Source organism: Echinops telfairi, unplaced genomic scaffold, assembly GCF_000313985.2.
Source record: "Echinops telfairi isolate 266 unplaced genomic scaffold, ASM31398v2 ScPeMD7_3533;HRSCAF=4204_1, whole genome shotgun sequence".
NCBI lineage: Eukaryota > Metazoa > Chordata > Mammalia > Afrosoricida > Tenrecidae > Echinops > Echinops telfairi.
Genome location: NW_022107432.1, coordinates 31,614,363 through 31,635,336, shown reverse-complemented (window position 1 = coordinate 31,635,336; position 20,974 = coordinate 31,614,363). Strand labels below are relative to the sequence as shown.

The 20,974-nt window shown below is 39.5% G+C and overlaps 1 protein-coding gene across 2 annotated transcripts in view; it reads right to left on the bottom strand.

Annotated features, from left to right (window-relative positions):
* Positions 1-20,974, bottom strand: part of SRPK1 (SRSF protein kinase 1) — a 63,645-nt gene that overhangs the window by 42,169 nt on the left and 502 nt on the right. For both annotated transcript variants that reach the window (XM_004710731.3, XM_045294850.1), the window contains exon 2: positions 20,775-20,835. In XM_004710731.3, the coding sequence (XP_004710788.1) occupies positions 20,775-20,835 (61 nt within the window). The remainder of the gene's footprint in view (positions 1-20,774; positions 20,836-20,974) is intronic.

Sequence of the window (20,974 nt, the reverse complement as noted above, 5' to 3'; positions counted from 1 at the left end):
CAATATTTACTAATTTAGTGATTCCTTTCTCCGTGTCACCAATTAACTATATCATACTTTTTGGTACATGGAGCAGTTCAAGGGGCAGAAAGTCCTGGGTTTGTATTCAGGCTTGGACACTTACTAGCTGTCTACCTTATACAGAGATATAAGCAGAAAAGCAGGGTCCACAGCATGCCTCTCAGTAGTTGCAGAAAAGGAATTTTACATTCTGTATCTTCGATGTTTATTTACCTTTTCATCAAATTGTTTCTTCTAAAGATTCAATTTAACAGGAGAAAAATACATCACCAAACCAGTTACATAGTATCACTGGGTTAAGACATTCCGTAGTGAATTTAATTATTTAGATTTAAATTTTAAGTGGCCACTCTAACCTGCTTCAATTCTTTGTATGATTTTTCACTCCAGGGGTATACACGTATGCAACTTCCTAACGTCAATGAAAACCAGGGAAATTGTCGAGATGGTCTGACATAAAACCACAAAAATAGGCTCAAGCCAATGATCACGAAGGTCATGCGGGATCAGGCAGTTTCCTTCTTTATATGACTCAATGGTAACAAATAATATACAAAAGTAATTATAAAACCTTATGAGCCAACATGTTCATTCTGAGAAAAAACAAGTCTCTGGGGAATATATTTATTGCGGAATTACCTGGTCCACTTTCCCTAATAGAAATAATGTGTCTGAATGACTATTAATAATTTATGGAAGCAGACAACCTCATCTTTTTCTCTCAGACCACCTGGTGGATTTGAACCACTGATGTCAGCAACATCATCACTGAATGGACAACTTCCGCAAATGTGAAATTAAGATCCCTAAAAGATAATCTAATTTCAAATTTACAGCTAATGCTGTTGTCTTTTACAATTAAATTGGATAATAAGAATTCCAATGACAAGGCCATTAAGAAGTTCATAATAAGAAAACAGTAGAGGCCACAGGCATCAGTGATAGTTCCATCATGTCTTCAAAGCGTATGTGCTTCCCACGCTGTATGCAAAGCTACATTATTTGAGTTGTGCCATTCACAGCAAGCTGGTCAGAAAGCTGTCATGAGGAGCCCAGAAGAACCGAACTCCCCCATTCCAACTTAGACCCACAACCTCGTCCCAAAGCCTATGTAAGAATTAGAAGCTGAAGAAAAACACGCTGAAAGGAAACATAGTGTTTTTTTCTTAAAAAAAAAAAAAATTCTCAGTGAGTTTTAAAAAATCCATCTTGCTAAAAGTACTTTGTCTTTGCAGACCAAAGTAACTAGAATAACTTGTGGGAAATTTTCTGCTCTTCAATGAAATTATTTCCCCTTAATTTTGTCTACTCTGTAACTAGATGAATCGTTCCTGGGGGGTTGGAGGGTAATGGGGAGTTAATTATAATGGGCACAAGAATGAAGAAAATGTTCTAACACCGACTGTGCTGGTGGTTGCACAACCCTTTCTACTATAGTTAAACCACTGAATTGTATAGGATGTGAATTATATGCCAATAAAACTGTTAAAAGAGATTTTTTTGGTCTACACTCCCGCCCAGACATTGGTTTCTCTTGCCTGCTTCATTAATTTTCTTTTTCTCATTTTCTCTTTAGTGTTTTTTTGCTCTACTTCCTAGATTTATCTTCCCAATATTTTATCTTTTACATTTCTACCATATTTTAAATTTTCCACACGTTTTTGCTCTTGAATAAAAAACAAGAGAAATCTGAGGAAACATATTAATTTTCAGCTAATATTGAAAACTAAATCTCACTCTCCCTAAAACAAGAGTCCTAAAATTGTTTATGCCTTTAAGCTCACAACAACGTATATAGATATGGATATTTCATCTCTAAGTATCTAAAATTTAACCCAGTATGTCTGTAAATCCTCCATTATAAACTGAATTTGTCAACTTATTAATGGTTTGCTTTCAAAAGAATCAAATTTCTTTGAAACCTGATAGAAAACACTAGTACTGTAAGAAAGAGTCATATACTCAGCTAAACTGCAAAACAGAACAAAGGCAAACATCCTGAAGGGAGACAGAGGTGGAGAAGCTTCACAGTTTTGCTCTTCTAACTTTCAAGTTGAACTTGACATGGACATTCTGGAAGGTTAACATAGAGTTGATAAAAGCCTCATGAGTTAAGCACCCACTGCTTCCTCTTATCTCAAAGGGCTTTCTCAACTCAGATTCCATTACTGGTGCAATCCTCATTCTTAATGATGTTTACTTACCTAGATCTCTGAAACAAACAGTAAAATGAAAGTATTTAAATAAAAATCTCTTGTGGGCAGTGGCTGTAATGTCATAATCACCACAAAGCATATGCTATTCGAATTTTCAATTAAACATTGCATGAGTCAACCATGGGAGCCACCTCCCTTCCTTTACTTTCTTTTCTTAAGAAAATTTCACTAACTTGGCTTTATGACCTGGTTGCATTTTTAAAGACACTGACCTAAGAGCCTTTTTAAAAGTCTTAGTTGAGAGATAATTTAACACTCAGTGTATACACTTAAATTTACTTAATACAATTATATAATCCAATGATTCTAGTATATTATTCAGAGTTACAGTCTCATCATGATAGAAGTTTTTTCATACCTCCACCCCTATCCAAGTCCCACAAAAAAAAGCCCAAATTCATTAGCAGTCACATGCCAGTATCCCCTTTCTTCTTCTAGTCCCTGGAAACTACTTATCAACCTTCTATTTCTATGAATTGCCTACTCTGGATAGTTTATATAAATACAAATCACAATATATGGTCTTTTGTGACTGACTTGTTTAAGCACAATGTTACCGAAACCTGTCTATACTGTAGAATGCAACAATCGAAATTCATGATTAACGCTGTATAATATTCCATTGCATTGCTATACCTAGTTGTTTGTCCATTCCACAACTGCTACAATAGACATTTGGGTTACTCCTGCTTTGGGGCTCATGCACCTCTGAATGCTCCAAAAGCTGTATCATATGTAGTCAAGCTCATAGCAGCATTGTCTGTGAGAAACAAGGGCTGGAAACACCAAATCTTTCTATAGGAGAGTGACTAAGCACTTATGATATTCTGATGAATCAAACATACAACAGTGAAAATGAATGGGATCTATGCATCAGTGTGAAATCTCACAACTATAGTAAAATAGAATGAAAATTACAAGATGCATGTACAGAGCATTCCACGTAAAGCAAATTTTAAAACAGGTAACATTTTATCTGCTGTTTTGGGATAGTCAATATATAAAAAGGAACAAGACAAATTCAGCATAACGATTCATTCTTCAGAGGAACTATAGGGATATGATGAAGGGGAGTACACATTCAACATTGCATATATGGTATTTCAGTTTTTAAGCTGGGTGAGAACTGCTTAAGTGTTTTCATAATACTGTTTATACATTTCTTCCCCAAAATCATTTACTGGAGGTTTTTACAGCTCTTATAACACTCCATACATTGACTGTATCAAGCATATTTGTACATATATTGCCATCATTTCCAAAACATTTTCTACATGAGTCATTGGTATAAGCTCCTTTTTCCCCCTCCTTCCCCCACCCTCGCGAATCCTTCATTATATATTGTTCTTATTTCACATCTTGCACTGTCCATTGTCTCCCTTCACCCACATATCTGTTATTCGTTCCCTTGGGGGGAGCTATATATCAAAACTTGTGATGGATTCCCTTTCTCCCCCTTCATGATATCACTACTCCTACTGTTCCTGAGGGGTTCATCTGTCCTGAATTCCATGTGTCTTTCGAGAGCTCTTACCTGTACCAATGTGAGTTCTATGGTCTGGCCAGATTTGTAAAGTAGAACTGGGTTATGGGGGTGGGGGGAGGGGAGCATTCAGGAATTAGAGTAATCATGTGTGTTTTGTCGGTGCTACATTGCACCTTGGTTGAATCATCCCTTCCTTATACCCCTTTGGGGGAGGTGGGTATCCAATTATTTACAGGTGGGCTTTGGGTCTCCACTCCAACCCCTCTTTTTCACGTCAATATGTGTTTGTTTTGCATTTTTTGATACTGTTGACACTTCATGATCACACAAGCTGGTGTGTTTCTTCCATGGCTGCATGTTTAACTTCATTCAAGCCTTTAAGACCCTAGACGCTATATCTTTTGATAGCCGAATACCATCCACTCTCTTCACCACATTTGCTTCTGCACCCATCTTGTCTTCAGCGATCGTGTTGAGAAGGTGAGTATCAAAGGGTGCCAAGTTATTAAAACAAAATATTCTTGTGTTAAGGGAGCACTTGAGTAGAGGCCCAAAATTCATCTATCGTAATAGTTAATACATAAATATGAAGAGGAAATGTACATTGGCCTCTATCCCTTTCGTTATAAATATATTTACATGCCTATAGCTATACCTCTACTGTTTAAACACTTTTATGTATACTCTCAAGTATTTCATTTTAAAAAATGGCTGTGAATGCTTTCAGGTTCAAAGAGGAAAATCTCACTCATTAAATTATTGCAAAAATGTCTGAGGTAATCATGCAGTTACCATACAATAAACTAGGAAAGTGGTGGTGTATGGCATGGTTTAAATAGTGATCAAATTCATATCTCCGACAAACTTTCTATAGCTGCTAATTTAAATCTGTTTCTTTTATGGAGCAATCAATAAGCTTGATCTAAATGAAATGTATTTATGTGGATACATTGGTACCCATTCCTTCCAAACACAGACTAAGGCCTTCTGAGTGACAGTCCAGAGATTAACCATTTCTGCCACCCAGGGACCCTTGCATGAAATACAGAAAAGACACACACACAGAGCAAACATAAAAATAATAGGTATAGAATCAAAACTGTAAAGAGGCCAATACCCCTGACAACAACAACGTCACCACGCCAATTCCAACTCACAGTCATCTTACACAGGACTTCCAAGACTACAAACCTTTACGAGAACAGACAGTCTCATCTTTGTCCCTTTGGAGCAGCTGGTGAACTTGGACTGAGCATCTTAGAAGAGGGGTTAGCAGCCCAACACCCAACCATAGTGCCAACAAGGGTCCATCAATTCTCCCTAATATAATCTAAAATTCAATAACATCTCAATGGAAACCAAGTAGAATATGATTTGTTAAATTTTGGAAAGGAAAATTAGCCAAAACATTTTCAAAAAGAGTACTGAGTGGGAACTTGACCTATAAACAAAATTAAATTGACTGTTTTAATACATACCTACAAACATACATACATAACATACATTAAGAATCATGCATACATATATGGAGGATCTAACCCTAAAACCTAGAAGCCTCATGAAAATGCTAAGTTTTGTATGCCAAAACAGTTAAGACATTAAAAAGATAAGCAATCTTTTGAAAGACAGAAAGACCATATTTGTAATACAATTATGCTTTTATTGAGTTTACTCAGAATATATGCCAATTCAATACGTCCAATTCAAAGGCATTGATTACAGAGTTGTTCAACGATTCTGATCCTCCTTTTCTGAAGGACTTAACAAAGGATTCCTACAGTGACCACGTGACAAGAGTAAAACTGTCTCAGGATTTCCAAGGCTCTCTCCATGGAAGCAGACTGCCAAATATTTCTCCCTCATAGTGCCTAGTAGGCTCCAACGATTTAGTTAGCAGCGGGTTGTTTAACTACTGCATCACCAAGATTCCCTAACAAAGACTTAGTACCCAGAAAATACAAAGTGCTCTTTATATACATAGAGCCATATAGCCAATGGTAGAGATCTAATACATCTGCCAGACTAGTTTGCAGTACATGTAGGTTTATGACTAACTTCTCACCAGGGGCCTCAAGTAGAAATGAGGAATGTCATTTAAGGTTCTGGGACTTAAGGCACATATGCAGGTATGCCACTTTCTCCACCCAATGGACTTGGACAACGCTTCAAGGAATGGGGGAACTCAAGTCCCCAAATGATAGCAAAGATGTCTGAGACTAATATGTGAGAAATAAAATATCTCATCGAAGGCACTGAATTATTACTAGGTCTATACAAGCAGCTGTGATAAAATAATGGCAATTTGGGCAAGTCCTAATCTCTAGATCCTGTAACTATGTCCCGTCCCCCCCCCCACCTGCATGACAAAAGGAACTTTGTAGATGTAATTAACAGTTTGGTTTAAAAAACGAGATAATAACAAGGACTATTAAAAGAGGGAAGCATGAAAATTGGAATCAAAGGAAATGTGATGACAAGACTAAGCTTAAATACAAAAGGCAGGCAGAAGGATTTCTAAAGGTTTGTGGAGAAATCCTAGCATCTAATTTTCAATTCTATTCTTCCCACCTCCGATCCCTCAAGTGGAAGTCCCCTTGTATATTGACAGGAACCCTAGTGGTGCAGTGGTTACACACAGCCTGAAACCACCAAATACTCGGGAGATGAGGCTTTTGTGTAAAAATAATTATAGTCTTGGAGATCTAGTGGGGACAGTTCTATCCTGCCCTCAATTTTTATGAGTCCGAATCGACTCAATGGTAGTGAGGTTTTTTCTGGTTTTGTAGATTGGTATACATACACACATGGAGCAAGGTGAGGTTTTTTTTCCTTTTTTTATAGTCATTTTATTAGGGACTCATACAACTCTTATCACAATACATACATACATCAATTGTGTAAAGCGAATTTGTACATTCATTGCCCTCATCATTCTCAAAACATTTCCTCTCCACTTAAGCCCCCGGCATTAGGTCCTCATTTTCCCCCTCCTTCCCCACTCCCCCCTCCCTCATAAGCCCTTGATAACTTATAAATTATTATTTTGTCATATCTTGGCCTGCCTTCACCCACTTTTCTGTTGTTCGTCCCCCAGGGAGGCGGTCACATATAGATACTTGTAATCGGTTCCCTCTTTCCAACCCACTCTCCCTCTACCCTCCCAGTATTGCCACTCACACCACTGGTCCTGTAGGGATCATCCGCCCTGGGTTCCCTGTATTTCCAGTTCCTATATGTACCAGTGTACATCCTCTGGTCTAGCCAGACTTGCAAGGTAGAATTCGGATCATGAAAGTGGGAGTGGGGAGTAAACATTTAGGAACTAGAGGAAAGTTGTATTTTTCATCGTTGCTACTTCGCACCCTGACTGTCTCGTCCCCTCCCCAAAGCCCCTCTGCAAGGGGGTCTCCACTCCGCACTCCCCGCATCATTCACTATGGTAAGATTTTTTGTTTTGATGATGCCTTATACCTGATCCCTTCGACAGCAAGGTGAGTTTTTTTAAGACTCCAGTATTACAACCCTCACACTAAGAACTGTTACACAGGAATACAGAGAATACAAGGTGACGTCTTCATATTTTGTATATATATTACACATATTATCACATTATAATTCTAAATTATCAGATTTTTCCAGTGAGAATTACTCGTGAAATATTCACATCATTTTAGATATAAGAACAATACTTTTAAAATACAAGTCATTTAATAAGTTGAGGGAAATGCTTGGATTGCCACTCCTACATGGAGTCTTGTTGTCTCCTCGGCATCACTTCCTTTCAGGAACTGCTGCTCCACAACCCAACAGAGCTGCCAAGTACACAACGGAAGCAAGATCAACTAGAATTCCTGAGAATTCGAATTCCTTTTGAGAAGTAATGATATATATTACTGCTGGGAGAAGCTCTATTTCTGAAATCTTAAGCAATAAGGACCAAGAACCTGTCAGAGGTGGTTATTGCTACTACATGGCAACAGAAAGTCAAAATGGAGGAAAACAAAGCTAACACAACTATTGTCGAGAGTGGAGAAAGGCAGGCAGGAAGATCTACTCACATGACATTTAGATCCTAGTGTCATGGACAGCTCCCTACCTAACAAGCCCTGGGTCTAGCTAGTCTAAGCTAATCTGAAGCATTCTAAATAAGGAATGTCCAGAGTTCGGCTATAAGCACAAAACCCATAAGCACCTATCTTTTCGATTTCTAGATATTTAGACTAAAAATTAAGGTGTACACAAAGACTTATACATCATAATGTTCAGCACATTTACTATACAGAAAAAAGGTAGAAACTTCAAGTTGAAGGGTTATAAGATATTTCTACATTTATATCATGTCCTAAAAAGCTCAGAACAGTTTGGAGTCCAACGGGTAAAGGAGATTAAAAAAAAAATGTTTGAAGCTACATTGAATTCTGGATTTTTAAAAAAGTATAAAGAACAATTGGGAAATTTCAAATATGATTTGAATATTAGATTTTATTGAATTAATAATAATAATGTTAGGTGTGATACAGGTACTGTGGTCATTATAAGAAAATGTTATTTTTCGAAGATGCATGCCAAAGTATCTAGGTGACATATCCTTTTGTACACAGCTTTCAAATGGTTCAGCAACAAATTTACTATGCAGACAGCCTTATTTATAAGGGTCAAAGTCTGGAAACAATCCAGATGATGATCAAAAGGTGATGAACTGTGATATAGCCAAACACTAAAATATTATGGAACACTAAAAAGGAGCAAGTCTACTCAGACAAACAAACATGAGTGAATCTCAAAACAAGCACGCTATGGTAAGGAGCCAGATGCAAATTATCTATTCCATATCATCATGTTCATATGTGAACTAACCTGCAATATCAGAAAGCAGGTTAGTCCATGCCTGGGGCATGGAGGCAGGGAGGTACAAGGAGGCAGGGAAGGATGGACTGCAAAGTGGCACAAGAGAACTTCTGGGCATGATGACACTTTTTTGCTTCACAGCTGTATATATCTGTCCAAACCAATCAAATTTGAATATTTCAAATGGATACACACATATTCTGCCCAAACTATACCTCACTAAAGACACAGAAAGAAAAGTGAATGGGAGAAATGCCAGCAATTAGTGAATGTAAGAAAAAGGATTTATGAGTTCTCATGCTACTATTTTTAAAACTTTTCTGTAGATTTAAAATTATTTCAAAATAAAAATATTGAATAAGGAAAAGGCAATTTAAAAGATTAAAAATGATTGTTGTTACACACAATGATCTGAAAGGTCTGAAGATACAACCTGAAAATAAGAATTCTACTTTTAGGAATCTACCCCGAAAGATTCCAACAATCTTTCTAAAGGTTTCAACAATTTAATACCTAAGTGCACAATTGTTTGCAATTGGAAAAGCAAAATAGTATTCTTTAAAAACCAAAGCAGATTCCAAACTCTAAGGAAAAATTCAAATGTAATAACAGTCAACAACATTCTGGGAAAGTATACTAACAAATAGGCCGGAAACTCTGGCTCTTTCTGGCATTTACAGTTTAGACATTTAGAGCACTGGTTTGGCCAACACAAACTTCATGGGGCCTACTTAGTCTCAGGAAGGTTCACAGCCTTCGTTTATGATAAAATGCCACTAGATGGCATCCTGTTAATGAGGGCCTAATCCTAGGGGCCTGGGTTTGGCCAGGCATCAAGTTTACCCAAAGATAGCCCTGGTCATGAAACTGGTTAAGCACTTGACCGCTAACAAAAAAGTGAGCAGTTCAAACTTACCAGCCTCTCCATGAGAAAAAGATACAGCAGCCTGCTTTTGTATGACAGTCTTGAAACTCTATTGAGTAATTTTACGTTGCTTTGCAGGGTTTCTGAGTTAGAATTGACAGCAATGGTTTTGGTTTTCACGCTTTTCATAAAACTGGCCATCTTCCATAAAGCACAAATATCAGACAACCTCAAACAGATTTTTCACAATGGCCTACAAGGCCTCTAAGATCCAACTCAACTCCTTCACTGTCCTCAAGCTACTGGGACAGACCTTCCTTCCTGAGGTTTGCATTAAAGTGTCTTTTCAGAGACTCTCTGCCGCTGATAAAGCAGCAATCTCTGCTGAATGTCCTTCGCTACCTTTACCTGGCTTCATTTTGTTTCTTCAGCACCTGAGCTTTGTTAATGGTCTTCCTCCCCATACTCCCAGAATACGCGTGTCATAAGGGCAGACTTCATTTTGTTCACTGGTATGTCCCAAATGCGTATCAAACCCATTGCTGTTGACTCCGTCCCAACTCACAGTAACCCTCTACTAGAGCAGACTACAACTGGTCCCACCCATCATGTAGTCCAGTCTGTAACATTTATATAAGTAGACCACATCTTTCGTGCATGAGTTTGAACCACAGACCTTTCAGTTCGTAGCCAAATGCTTAGCCACTGTACCACCAGGACCTCTTTCCCAAATACCTTGAACAGGGATATACAGACCAGACATTTCTCTTTCATCTTTATCATTGCATCAGCACCTCCACCATCCCACCCATAAAATGGAACTAGATTATAAAGAGCCTTAATTACGAAGCATCTTTTTTGATTGTTTTTAATCAAGTATTGTATGTGAAGGCAGTGCAACCTGATGAAGGCAGATTTCTTTGGCAAGAGGTGGTAGCACACAACAGGACTGGAAAGCAAAGAAGCAGAAGGCACTGCAGAGGCCATAGTTACAGCCAAGATTTCAGGAGTCAGGAGCCTGGCTCCATAGATTACCAGAGCTCTATATGACCTTGAATAAACTGCTCTAGAACTCTGTGCCCCAGTGGCCTCACATGAAATTAAGGCAAGAAATATCTAACCTACCTGATAGAGAACTTGGAAAGCTATCTTTATTCAGTGCTTTTAGTACAGTGCATACATATAAAATTTCAAGCAAGTGTTTGTTCATTCATTCAATGAACTTTGTGTGCCCATATGTCTGCCAGACACTTTTCTATGCACTGTGAGCAAAAAGGATACCCTGTCTCCACAACAAGTTTACAGTCTAACAGGAGGTGACAATATTGCCCTAATTTGTCTATCTGGTTTTTCAGGTTTAGCTGGTGAGCAGCAAACGTTAAAACAGCAAAGCGTATTAGTGCTTCTGTATTGTGGGAAGACAAAAGGGAGCTCCAAAGGGTCTGTGCAAGAATTCCACCATTCCATCCCACTTGCCCACAAGTGTTTTGAAGCCCCTCATACATGTCACAACTGGGCCTATAGGTAAAACCATGATAAATGAAGAAAAGGTTGAAGTTGCCAAGGATTTTGTCTTACTTGAATCCACAATCAATACTCATTCATGGAAGCAGCAGCCAAGATATCAAAACAGGAGGTGCGTTAGGTAAATCTGCTGTACAAGACTTCTTTAGAACACTAGAAAGCAAGGAGGTTACTTTGAGGACTGACGTGCACCTGACCCAAGCCATGGTATTTTCAATTGCCTCATGGCTATGAAAGTTGAACACTGAATGGAGAAGAATCAATGCATTCATTCCTGAGATTATACTTAAGCAGTTATAAGCTTCTCAACTCAGAAATCCTAAACTAAGGTTAAGATTTGGTACCATCAAATAGTCATTGAGTTTAGAGTTCTGGAAAGCAAATCTAGCTCATAGCAAGCCTAGGATTCAAAAAACAAATTTTTTAAAGACCATGTCCAAAAGAACAGGAACCCCGTATGATCTGCAAATGCACACAAATGCTTACTAGAAGCAATAAGATATCCGTCCATTGAGAGTACTACAGTGCATCCATACTATGAAATAGTATTCAGCAACAAAGAAGAAATGAGCTATTAAACTACAAGTGGAGGAATCTTAAATGGATGTTGCTAAGTGAAGGAAACCGTCTGGAAAGGCTACATACTGTATCATTCCAATTATAGAACATTCCACAAAGGGCAAAACTATAGGGACACTTTTAAAAGATTAGTGATTGCCAGGAAACTAGGGGAAGAATTAGTAGGTGATTTTTATATATTACACATTTATGAAAACCCATAGAACCACAAAGAATGAACCTTAATGTAAACTGGGCTTTATTTAGTTAATAATAATGCATCAATATTGGTTCATCAATTCTAACAAATGTACTATATCAAAGCAAGACGCCAAATAGGGGGAAAGGTAGGCAGAGAGCGGGAGTATTTGGGAACTCTCTGTACTTTCTGCTTAATTTTTAACTGCTCTAAAAAAATAAATTAAAAGGTAGCCTGGCTAACTATGCCTAGAAACTTAGAATAAAGAATATGAGTGAACCTAATGTTATCTAAAGATTAGCCATAAGACTCATGATACCAACAATCAAACTTAGAGGCATTAATGCTTGTTTAATTCATAACAATCCTTAAAAAATGTAGTAAGCATTCTCAAACTTGCTGATACTCACAGAAACTGAGTCAATTCTGACTCATAACGACCCAATATGGCAGGGAAGGAGTTTGAGGCTGTAAATCTTTACAATAGTATATAGCCTCATCTTTCTCTGATAAGAGTGGCTGGTGGATTCAAACCACCAACATTGTGGTTAGCAGTTCAATGTGTAGTCCACTAAGATACCAAGGCTCCGCAACTTCTTGATAAGCTGTCCTAAAAGACCCATCAATACACGTTCAGGTATTTAAGTAACCAAGAAATGTATTAACCAATATGAAAGCAGTAAATTAGACCCAGAGTTAACCTTCACCTATATAACTAAAAGCAAACCTTGGTACAAATGAACAATTTGGTTTTTATTTATCTTGTTGTTCCTGCCTGCTGATTTAGGCTTCAATGAAAACATTTTGCTATCAACCTTCCTGAAAAGGAACAAAAGTCTATTTAAATTATTATGTGACGTCTGAAACCATTTCTTGTTTGACTAGTTGCAATACAGGCTATTATAGCATTCACAGTTGATATGGGTCTTCTTCAAATTCCTAACATTCATCCCCCCAGTAAGAGGCACAGAGAATCACAAGGCTCGTCCACAAGGCAGTGTTTATCTCTAGGAGAGAATGCTTGTGGCAATAGGCCTATTAATGCCCAACTCTCACCCTGAAGGCAGAGAAACTGCAGGATACAAGCCTATTCCTGTTCCCATTGAACTTTAAAATGGCTTAGAAATAAATAAATAAATGTGCTACAAATACATAAAAACACAGGTATCTAATTTCTCTCTCAAAAAAAAAAAAAAACAAAAAAAAAACCAACCTGAAGACCTAGTAGCTCCAGACTTACCTTCTCTCTGACTCTAAGCAAATGCTAGAGCCATTTCTAGTGTAGGCTGGAAGGAAGTGACCCACCCCACACATTTGACTATTGACCATTCTTTTCAGTCTTACTCAGGGTATCTTACAGTATTTTAAAAATAAAGCATGTATTTAAAAACAAAAAAAAGCACAACATAAAAAATCATTCACAATAAAAATTATATACAATATTAATTTTAGGCTACAAACAGATGACCCAAATAATTCTGTGAAAAACAAGCCAAAGATGACATACGAATGAAAGAAAAATTAAACAAGTCTGAAACCAGGGGGTGACATAATCAGTGAGGAAATCATGCATGCATACCACTTGAAGAGTCTACAAGAATCCCTCAGGGGTCACACCAAGATCAACTGGCAAAATATAGCCCACAAAGACAGCGTTATAGATCCTACTTAGGTGACTAGCAATTAAGTCTTAAAAGCCTGTGTGGAACAGCCATCTAATATGCAAGTAGTATTCTCTCCCCATCCAGGAGAAAGAATGATGAAAAGTGAAAAACATAAACAATTAGTCCAATGGGCCACACAAACATCAATGAGACCAAGAATGAGATGGTGCCCCACCCACCACTACCAACTGCTCTGCAAAGGATCACATTAGAAGATCCTGGATAGAACAGGAAAAAATGTGAAATAAAACCCCAATTCATAAAAGAATACCAGGCTTATTGGTTGGATAGAGACTGGTGGAACTCCCAAGACAATGGCTCGTAGTCACTCTTCAGGTCTGGATCTGACTCACCTCCATGTTAGAATAATCAACCATTTAAGATCAAAAGAACTACATTTACAAAAGGAAAACTATTACAAAAGGAAAAAAGGAAGGACAGAAATAAGAAACACAGGGAGGAAGAGGTCTAAGTGGTGGTACTTTGAGGGGATTACAGTGGATGAGTTGAAACAAATGTGTATGAACCTTTAAATGTAAAACTGATGGTCTGCTCTGTAAGCTTTCACCTAAATCACAATAAAGTTTAAAAGTAAATAAAACAGTAATATGACTCTACATTGCTAGTAAAATACACCCTTATAAACAAAAAATCTATAACCTTTCATCAGAAAGCATGCTGTTAGTTAAGCTCTAGCATTGTCATTCTGACACTACTGGATGCATATAGTGGGAAACAGAAAACAAATAACTACATTAGTGTCAAATAACCATAATGTCACAATAATATTGACAATAACCATATTGAGAGGGATCTGCCAGAAGTTCAGGATGGATTCAGAAGAGGATGTGTAAGAAGGATATCATTGGCTGAATCTTGGCTGAAAGCAGAGAATATCGGAATGACATTCACCTGTGTTTTACTGACTACACTAAGACACTTAACTGTGGGCCACACTGCACTATGGCCAGCTTTTGAGAATGGGCATCCCAGAACACTACACTATACTCCTGTGGAACCTGTATGTGGATCAAGAGGGAATCGTACGATTAGAATATGGGTTTAAAATCAGGAAAGGTGTGTGTCAGGGTTGTATTCTCTCACTATACTTATTCAATCTGCATGCTAAGCAAATAATCACAGAAGCTGGATTATTTAAAGAAGAATGGGCATCAAGATTGGGGGAAGATATACATACATATAACACAACCTTGCTTGTTTAAAGTCAGAAGGACTTGAAGCTCCTTGCTGATAAAGATGAAGGATTGCACCCTTCAGTATGGATTACAACCCAATGTAAAGAAAACCAAAATCCTCACAATTGAACCAGTTAGTAACATTACGATAAATGGGGAAAAGTCAAAGATTTTGTCTTGCTTGGATTCACAATCAATACTCATGGAAGCAGTCATCAAGAGATCAAACAACACATTGCAAGGGTAAATCTGGTGCACAAGACAACTTTAAAGTCATCAAAAGCAAGGATGTGACTTGGAAGACTAAGACACACCTGATCCAAGCCATGGTACTGTCAATCACCTCATGTGCATGTGAAAGTTGTACATTGAATAAAGACCGAAGAATCGATCCATTTGAATTACGGTGCTAGCAAAGAATATTGAAAGTACCAAGAACAAACAAATGTCTCCAGAATGCTGCTTAGAGGCAAGCACTGTGAGATGTCATCTCATGTTCATTCTTTCTCTATCTCCCCTACCCTCCCGCCCTGCATTCTGCACAATTGCATGTGACTGCATGAGTCTGAAGAGAGACTTATGGACCATTATCGGACTTAGGGACTTCAGCTGTACTGGGCTGGGATGTGTTCTTGATATATAATTACTTCTTGGTGGAAAGCTCTTTCTTACACATATATGAGTGTCACTGGATTTGTTTCCTAGTCAACCCGGCCTAACACAGACATAATATCAGGAGACCAGTCCCTGGTGAAGGACCATCACGCTTGCTAAAGGAGCAAGGCACGAGAAAAGAGGAAGACCTTTGGCAGGATACATTGACATACTGGCTACATCGATGGAACAGCTGTGGGAATGAAGCAGGACCAGGCAGTGTTTTGTTCTGCTGCACATAGGGTGGCTATGAGTTGGAACTGATAGGACAGCACCAAACCACCCCCCACTGGTGCTGGTGATAACCGGTTTTCAGCATGGAAGAAAGGAGATACAGATGTAAATCAAGAAAATGAATAAAAATTCCTGGATCCTACTATCTGAGCTTTAAGCATGAACATGACCTCACCAATTTTTATAAGAAAAAGTTCAACTTATTTCTTAGCTCTATTAACAGAAAAGGCCTACATAATTGACTCAGTAAGAATAAGCACCGCATTTGTCCATATTGTGGTCTTAAAATGCCATTTCCCACTCACAGACTTCTTGGAGAAAAGGCTCATAATTTCCTAGTCAGGTACTAACAAGGTGTACAAGATGAAACTGAAATGTATTATCTCATACCCCCGAGCAAAAAAGCTAACAAATTCACCTCAGGTTGATTCAAACAGGTCCAGGCACCATCATCAAGAAGCTCCAATTGGCCACAAATGGGGCACACAATAAAAATACATGCCAGCTACAAAAGACCATATATTGTGGGTTCTATTTATATAAGGGACTCCAGAAAGTTCATGGGAAAATTGACTTAAAAGATCATTCTATGTGTGTCGATGAAAAAAAAAAAAAAAGAGAGAGAGATCATTCTATTTTTCCATGAACTTTTTGAAACCCTCTCTTATGAAACATCTAGACTAGGCAAATCTATAAAAGAAAGCGGTTGCCTAGAGCTGGGGTGAAAGAAGGGAAATGGGGAATGGCCAGATTCCTTTCTGGGATAAGGAAAACGTTCTAGGCTCAAGAATGTGGTGACAGTATACAACTCTGTGAACACACTAAAAACCGGTCCATTTTTTCAACCTTTGAATGTGCTAATTTTATCTCAATTGAAAATAAAGAGGTGCTACTTTGTGCCAAGCATCAAAAGCGTCATTATTGCTATTATTGCATTATGTTAAAAATATTTTATGGTTTTTTTCTGCACAGATACACTATATGCCATAACAATCTAATATTAGATTGGGATCATACATAACTGTCCTGATGTAGGTTCAAATACCACTTAAAGACCGACTTTGGGGTAGTAGAAATGATTTGCACCCTTGTTTGAAATTTCCATAATAAAAAAATTTAAAAGACAATGAAAATACAAATTCTACACCATCAGCCGAATTAGTGCACAATGCTATTCCATTTCACATCTTTGAAGTAAGGACACATCTTACAGGAAACAACACGTCAGTTTGGTAATATCTTCTCTTACTAGTATATAAAGTAGTGTTTTAAAACTGACAGCATCTTAAATTCAATTAAAAACTGTTAAGATAAAAATGAAATAAGTTCTCAAATCAGTATCAGTGGTAGGAAAAACATGGAGATCAGAGGGCAAAATTCTCAAGGTAGGGGGAAAAACCCAACACTTGCTATAGTTTCCCCACCTATGTGGGGACATCAAAGGTTTGTGGGAAAATGGAATTAAAGATAATGGATCTCTTTGCATTAAAAATTTGAAGTCCCTGAGGTCGTTTGTTTATGTATGTGCTTTTAATAGGGATTAAAATAAAGTATGGCACTCACTGACATCAAGTTGATTCCAACACACAGCGACCCTGTAGGACAGAGTAGATAGAACTGCCCCTGCGGACTCCCAGACTGTACCTCTACAGGAGTAAAAAGCCTCATCTCTTTTCCAAGGAGTAGCTGGTGGTTTTGAACTGCTGACCTTTCAGTTAGCCCAATGCATAACCCACTACACCATTGTTTAATGGAATCCTGGATAAGACTCCTTCATGCAGCCTAACATGGAACCATTTCTAAGATTTAGTAGGGGGGGGAAAAATACTGTACTTAATAGAACTGATCAAGAGTCAATTTCTTTCAAGTTAACATGTTCTACTCCCTTCTACATAAAAATGTTGGAAAATTTTTAAGTATTTTCCTTCTCAAACCCCAATTTATAATTTTGGAAAAATTAAGAAATGAAACCATTAACTCCCTTCTGATTCCACAGATCAATTGAGTGTTGAAATGAGCAAAAGCATTTCCACAGCTCAAACAAATTAAGGTTACTACCAAATTTACACTAAACCCATAAGATTCTTTAACTGCAAATAAAGTGAAAATTACTGCCCGCACTAATTTCCTGAGCCAAGTAATAAAACCAGGTATGAAATTCAGTCTGAAATTATGTTCCTTGAAAGCAATTTCAAAAATAGATTAAATTCTAGGAGCTGATATACTAGCACACAGTTACTACAGTATACACAATGAAAACCAAGTCTACAAAGGGAAGATTAAAGCACTATGTACTTCCACAGACATAAGCCACTGGGCCACAAAATGGTACTCAAACACCCCAGTCCCCCAAGATCCTTCTTCCTCTTCACTCAAACCCTACTCTATCTGTTCTCAGACATACCACGAAGCATGAACAACTGGAGAGAAACAGCTAGTACTCAGGGCTTTGCAGAATGCCTAATCTGGGGTTGAATCCTTTACAAGCTTCTAAATGAGTAACCTAGCAAACCTCAGTTTCCTAATCTGTACAGGAAGCTAAGGTTAGTTTTTTTTAAAAAGCGTTTCAAAAACTGAAATGGAGGAATTATTCAAATAAGACAACTTTAAAATATTTCGGCCCAGTGAAAGAACTCAAAGGAAACAAAATCACAAGAGCACGAGGCTGGCAGGCAGGAGCTCTGGATTCCAGATATGCCTCTACTATAGGCAGCTTCAAGTTCCCAGGTACATGATTTCATGTTATCTGGGCTCAGGTTTTAAAATATATAAAATCAGGGGGCCAAAATTGCTTTCTAGCTATATCACCATTTATCTTTCCTCTTACCACAAAAAAGGAGGAAAGGCACAAAATAACAAGGATGCTATTTTCTGTCACAGGAGAGCCCTGGTGGCATAGTGGTTGCACATTGGGCTGCTTACCACAGATGGACAGTTCTAAACCACCAGCCACTCTGCAGGAGAAACACAGGGTGGAGTTGTGTTCCACTCCCATAAGGCCTCTGAAACTAATAGGGGCAGTTTTACCCTGTCCTACAGAGTTGCTCGTTATGAGTCAGAATTGACTTGAAAGCAGGGAACTTGGTTTTGGTCTATGTACTGTTATACATTAACCTATGAAACCCGTCATACAAGGTAAATGCAAATATTTTCCACTAAAATAAGCACCAGCAATGGTAAGACTGTACCCTGTCACTTTTTATAGTACATTCCTATCAGCTTCATAATAGCAAAACTAAGGGACAGGGGGGGAAAAAAACAACTTAAAATGCCCACTTCATACTAGAACCTGGGTAGCCCGCCCCTTGCTCTTCCCATGAAACCAATCTGGGCTAAAAATTGACTCTACATGGATAACCATAAGTAAATGTGTTCATATAAATATAAAATAAACTCACACTTCAATGCTCTAGTCAGCAAACACATTACAAAACAAAAGATTTCATAAGACAAATGCTAGAAATGGAGCACGAGTTGAGGTCATGTACCACTTTAACTGCATTGAAAGATAAAAGTAATTATGTGTGCTCCCAAACACTTGGTATCATCCAAATGAACACACACACACATCCACACCCTGATATTGTCATTCATTAGGGTAACCTCAGAAGGCCTTTGAAATACCATTTATCATCACATAACGAATTCAAACCAAACAACTGTGGTTGAGTCCATTTTGACCCAGAACAGCCCTTTTGGGCAGAGTAGAACTGCCCCTGTGGGTTTCCAAGGTTATAAATCGTTATGGAAGCAAAAAGCCTTTATCTTTCTCCCACAAAGCCGCTAGTGGTTTCAAACTACTGACCTTGCGGTGAGCAGCCCAACGTGCAACTCTCTATGCCACCAGGGCTCCTTCCCAGATACAATTAGAGTGCATCAAAAACTGGAAATGCAAAGAAAGCCGCAAAGGCATCAAGGAGATGGAAAAGGATCAACTACATAACGCAACCACAATCAACAACAGAAACGTGGGTGAAGGGAGACAGCGGTCAGTGTTAAGACATGAAAATAATAATATTTATAATTTATCAAAGGATCACCAGGGTGGGAGGGTTGGGGAAGGGGGCGGGTAGCTGATAGCAAGAGCTCAAACAGAAAGAAAATGTTTAGTAAACAATGATGGCAACAGATGTACAAATGTCTTTGGTATGGATTGTTTATAAGAGCTTTAAGAGCCCCCAATAAAATTATTTTTTTAAACAGAATTAGTCGGGCAATTCTTTTTCTTTCCGAGTATAGATTATCTAAAAGCGGCTTTCCGAGACCTCATCAGTGCAAATATTAGCACAAGCAAGAGTTCTTTTAACTAAGCCTCACGAGCAAAAACCTTGTCTGGGGTGCTTCTAGCAGGCTGTGACCGACTACCTCGGTGTTACCCACCACAGTGTTGCACCACCCTTGTGCATCCTGCTGATAAATCCAGGCACGTGGCACTTGCTACACCAAGCCGGAATCGCCAGTTGTGGTAGTGAGCTCAAGAACTTCCCCCTCACATAGGTGATGGCCGCTCGGGAGCCGCACCTGCGCTTCAGCAGGCGGTTCAGAGAGTAGCAGGGGCGGACTGGGACGGGCCTGCAAGCACACCGCCAGGCTCAGGAGCTCAGGAAGTTGACTAACCCTGGGGAGCGCGCCAAGCCCTCTTCCAAGAGGAGCGTGTCGTTGGCACAGCCCAAAGTAAACACGGAAAATTCATTCAAGAATTTCCTGACGGGCCTACTGTGCTGATGCTGGAGGCAAGTTATGGCACTGGGAAGGGAATACTGAAGGAGCACACACACACGCCCCACCACCCAGTGCGCTCCAGTCATTCGGCGTAGAACTGTCGCAGGCTGGAAACCTTTAGGAAGCAGGCGGCCACCACTGTCTCCCCCAGAGAACCTGGTGCGTTTGCATCGCAACCCAGCGCTTTAGCCACTGCGCCACCGGGGCTGCCGTGGGAGGCCAGTGAAGGCGCTGGGAAGCAGGTCTGGAAAATGGCCCTGAGTTCACCCATAGGCAGATCGTGATCAACCCGTGCTGGACAGGCAGCCCCGAGCGGAGAAGGTGGTGCCTTCCTCTCGCGTGGCGTGGCGTGGCGTGGCGTGTCCCAGGAGGGCTCTGCTCCCCCCGGTAGCCCTTTCCTGCAGGCCTCGGGCAGCCAGGACCAGACCCAGGCCTGGCGTTCGGCGACCAGCACCCCTCCACATGGGAGAGGCCATGTGGCTGGGGCCGCAGGCTGCCCACCCCCGGCGCCCTAGCGGGACAGAAAACCAGAGCGCAGCGGCCAGACGCAAACCCAGAAGAACGGGGTGGCGGGGTTCGAGACTCACTTCCTTTGGGCTTTGTCCTTCTTGGCCTTGGTCCTTTTCTTTCGGGCCTGGAGCGCAAGCACTGCAGGAGAGAGGGATTGATGAAGGGCCAAGGTGGAAGGGAAGAGGCGACCTAGGTAAGGGTGGAGACCTAGCAGGGGTGCCAGGCCCAAGTGCAGGGCCGGCCTCGAGGGCGGCTCCGGGGCGAGCGCCGCGGCTTC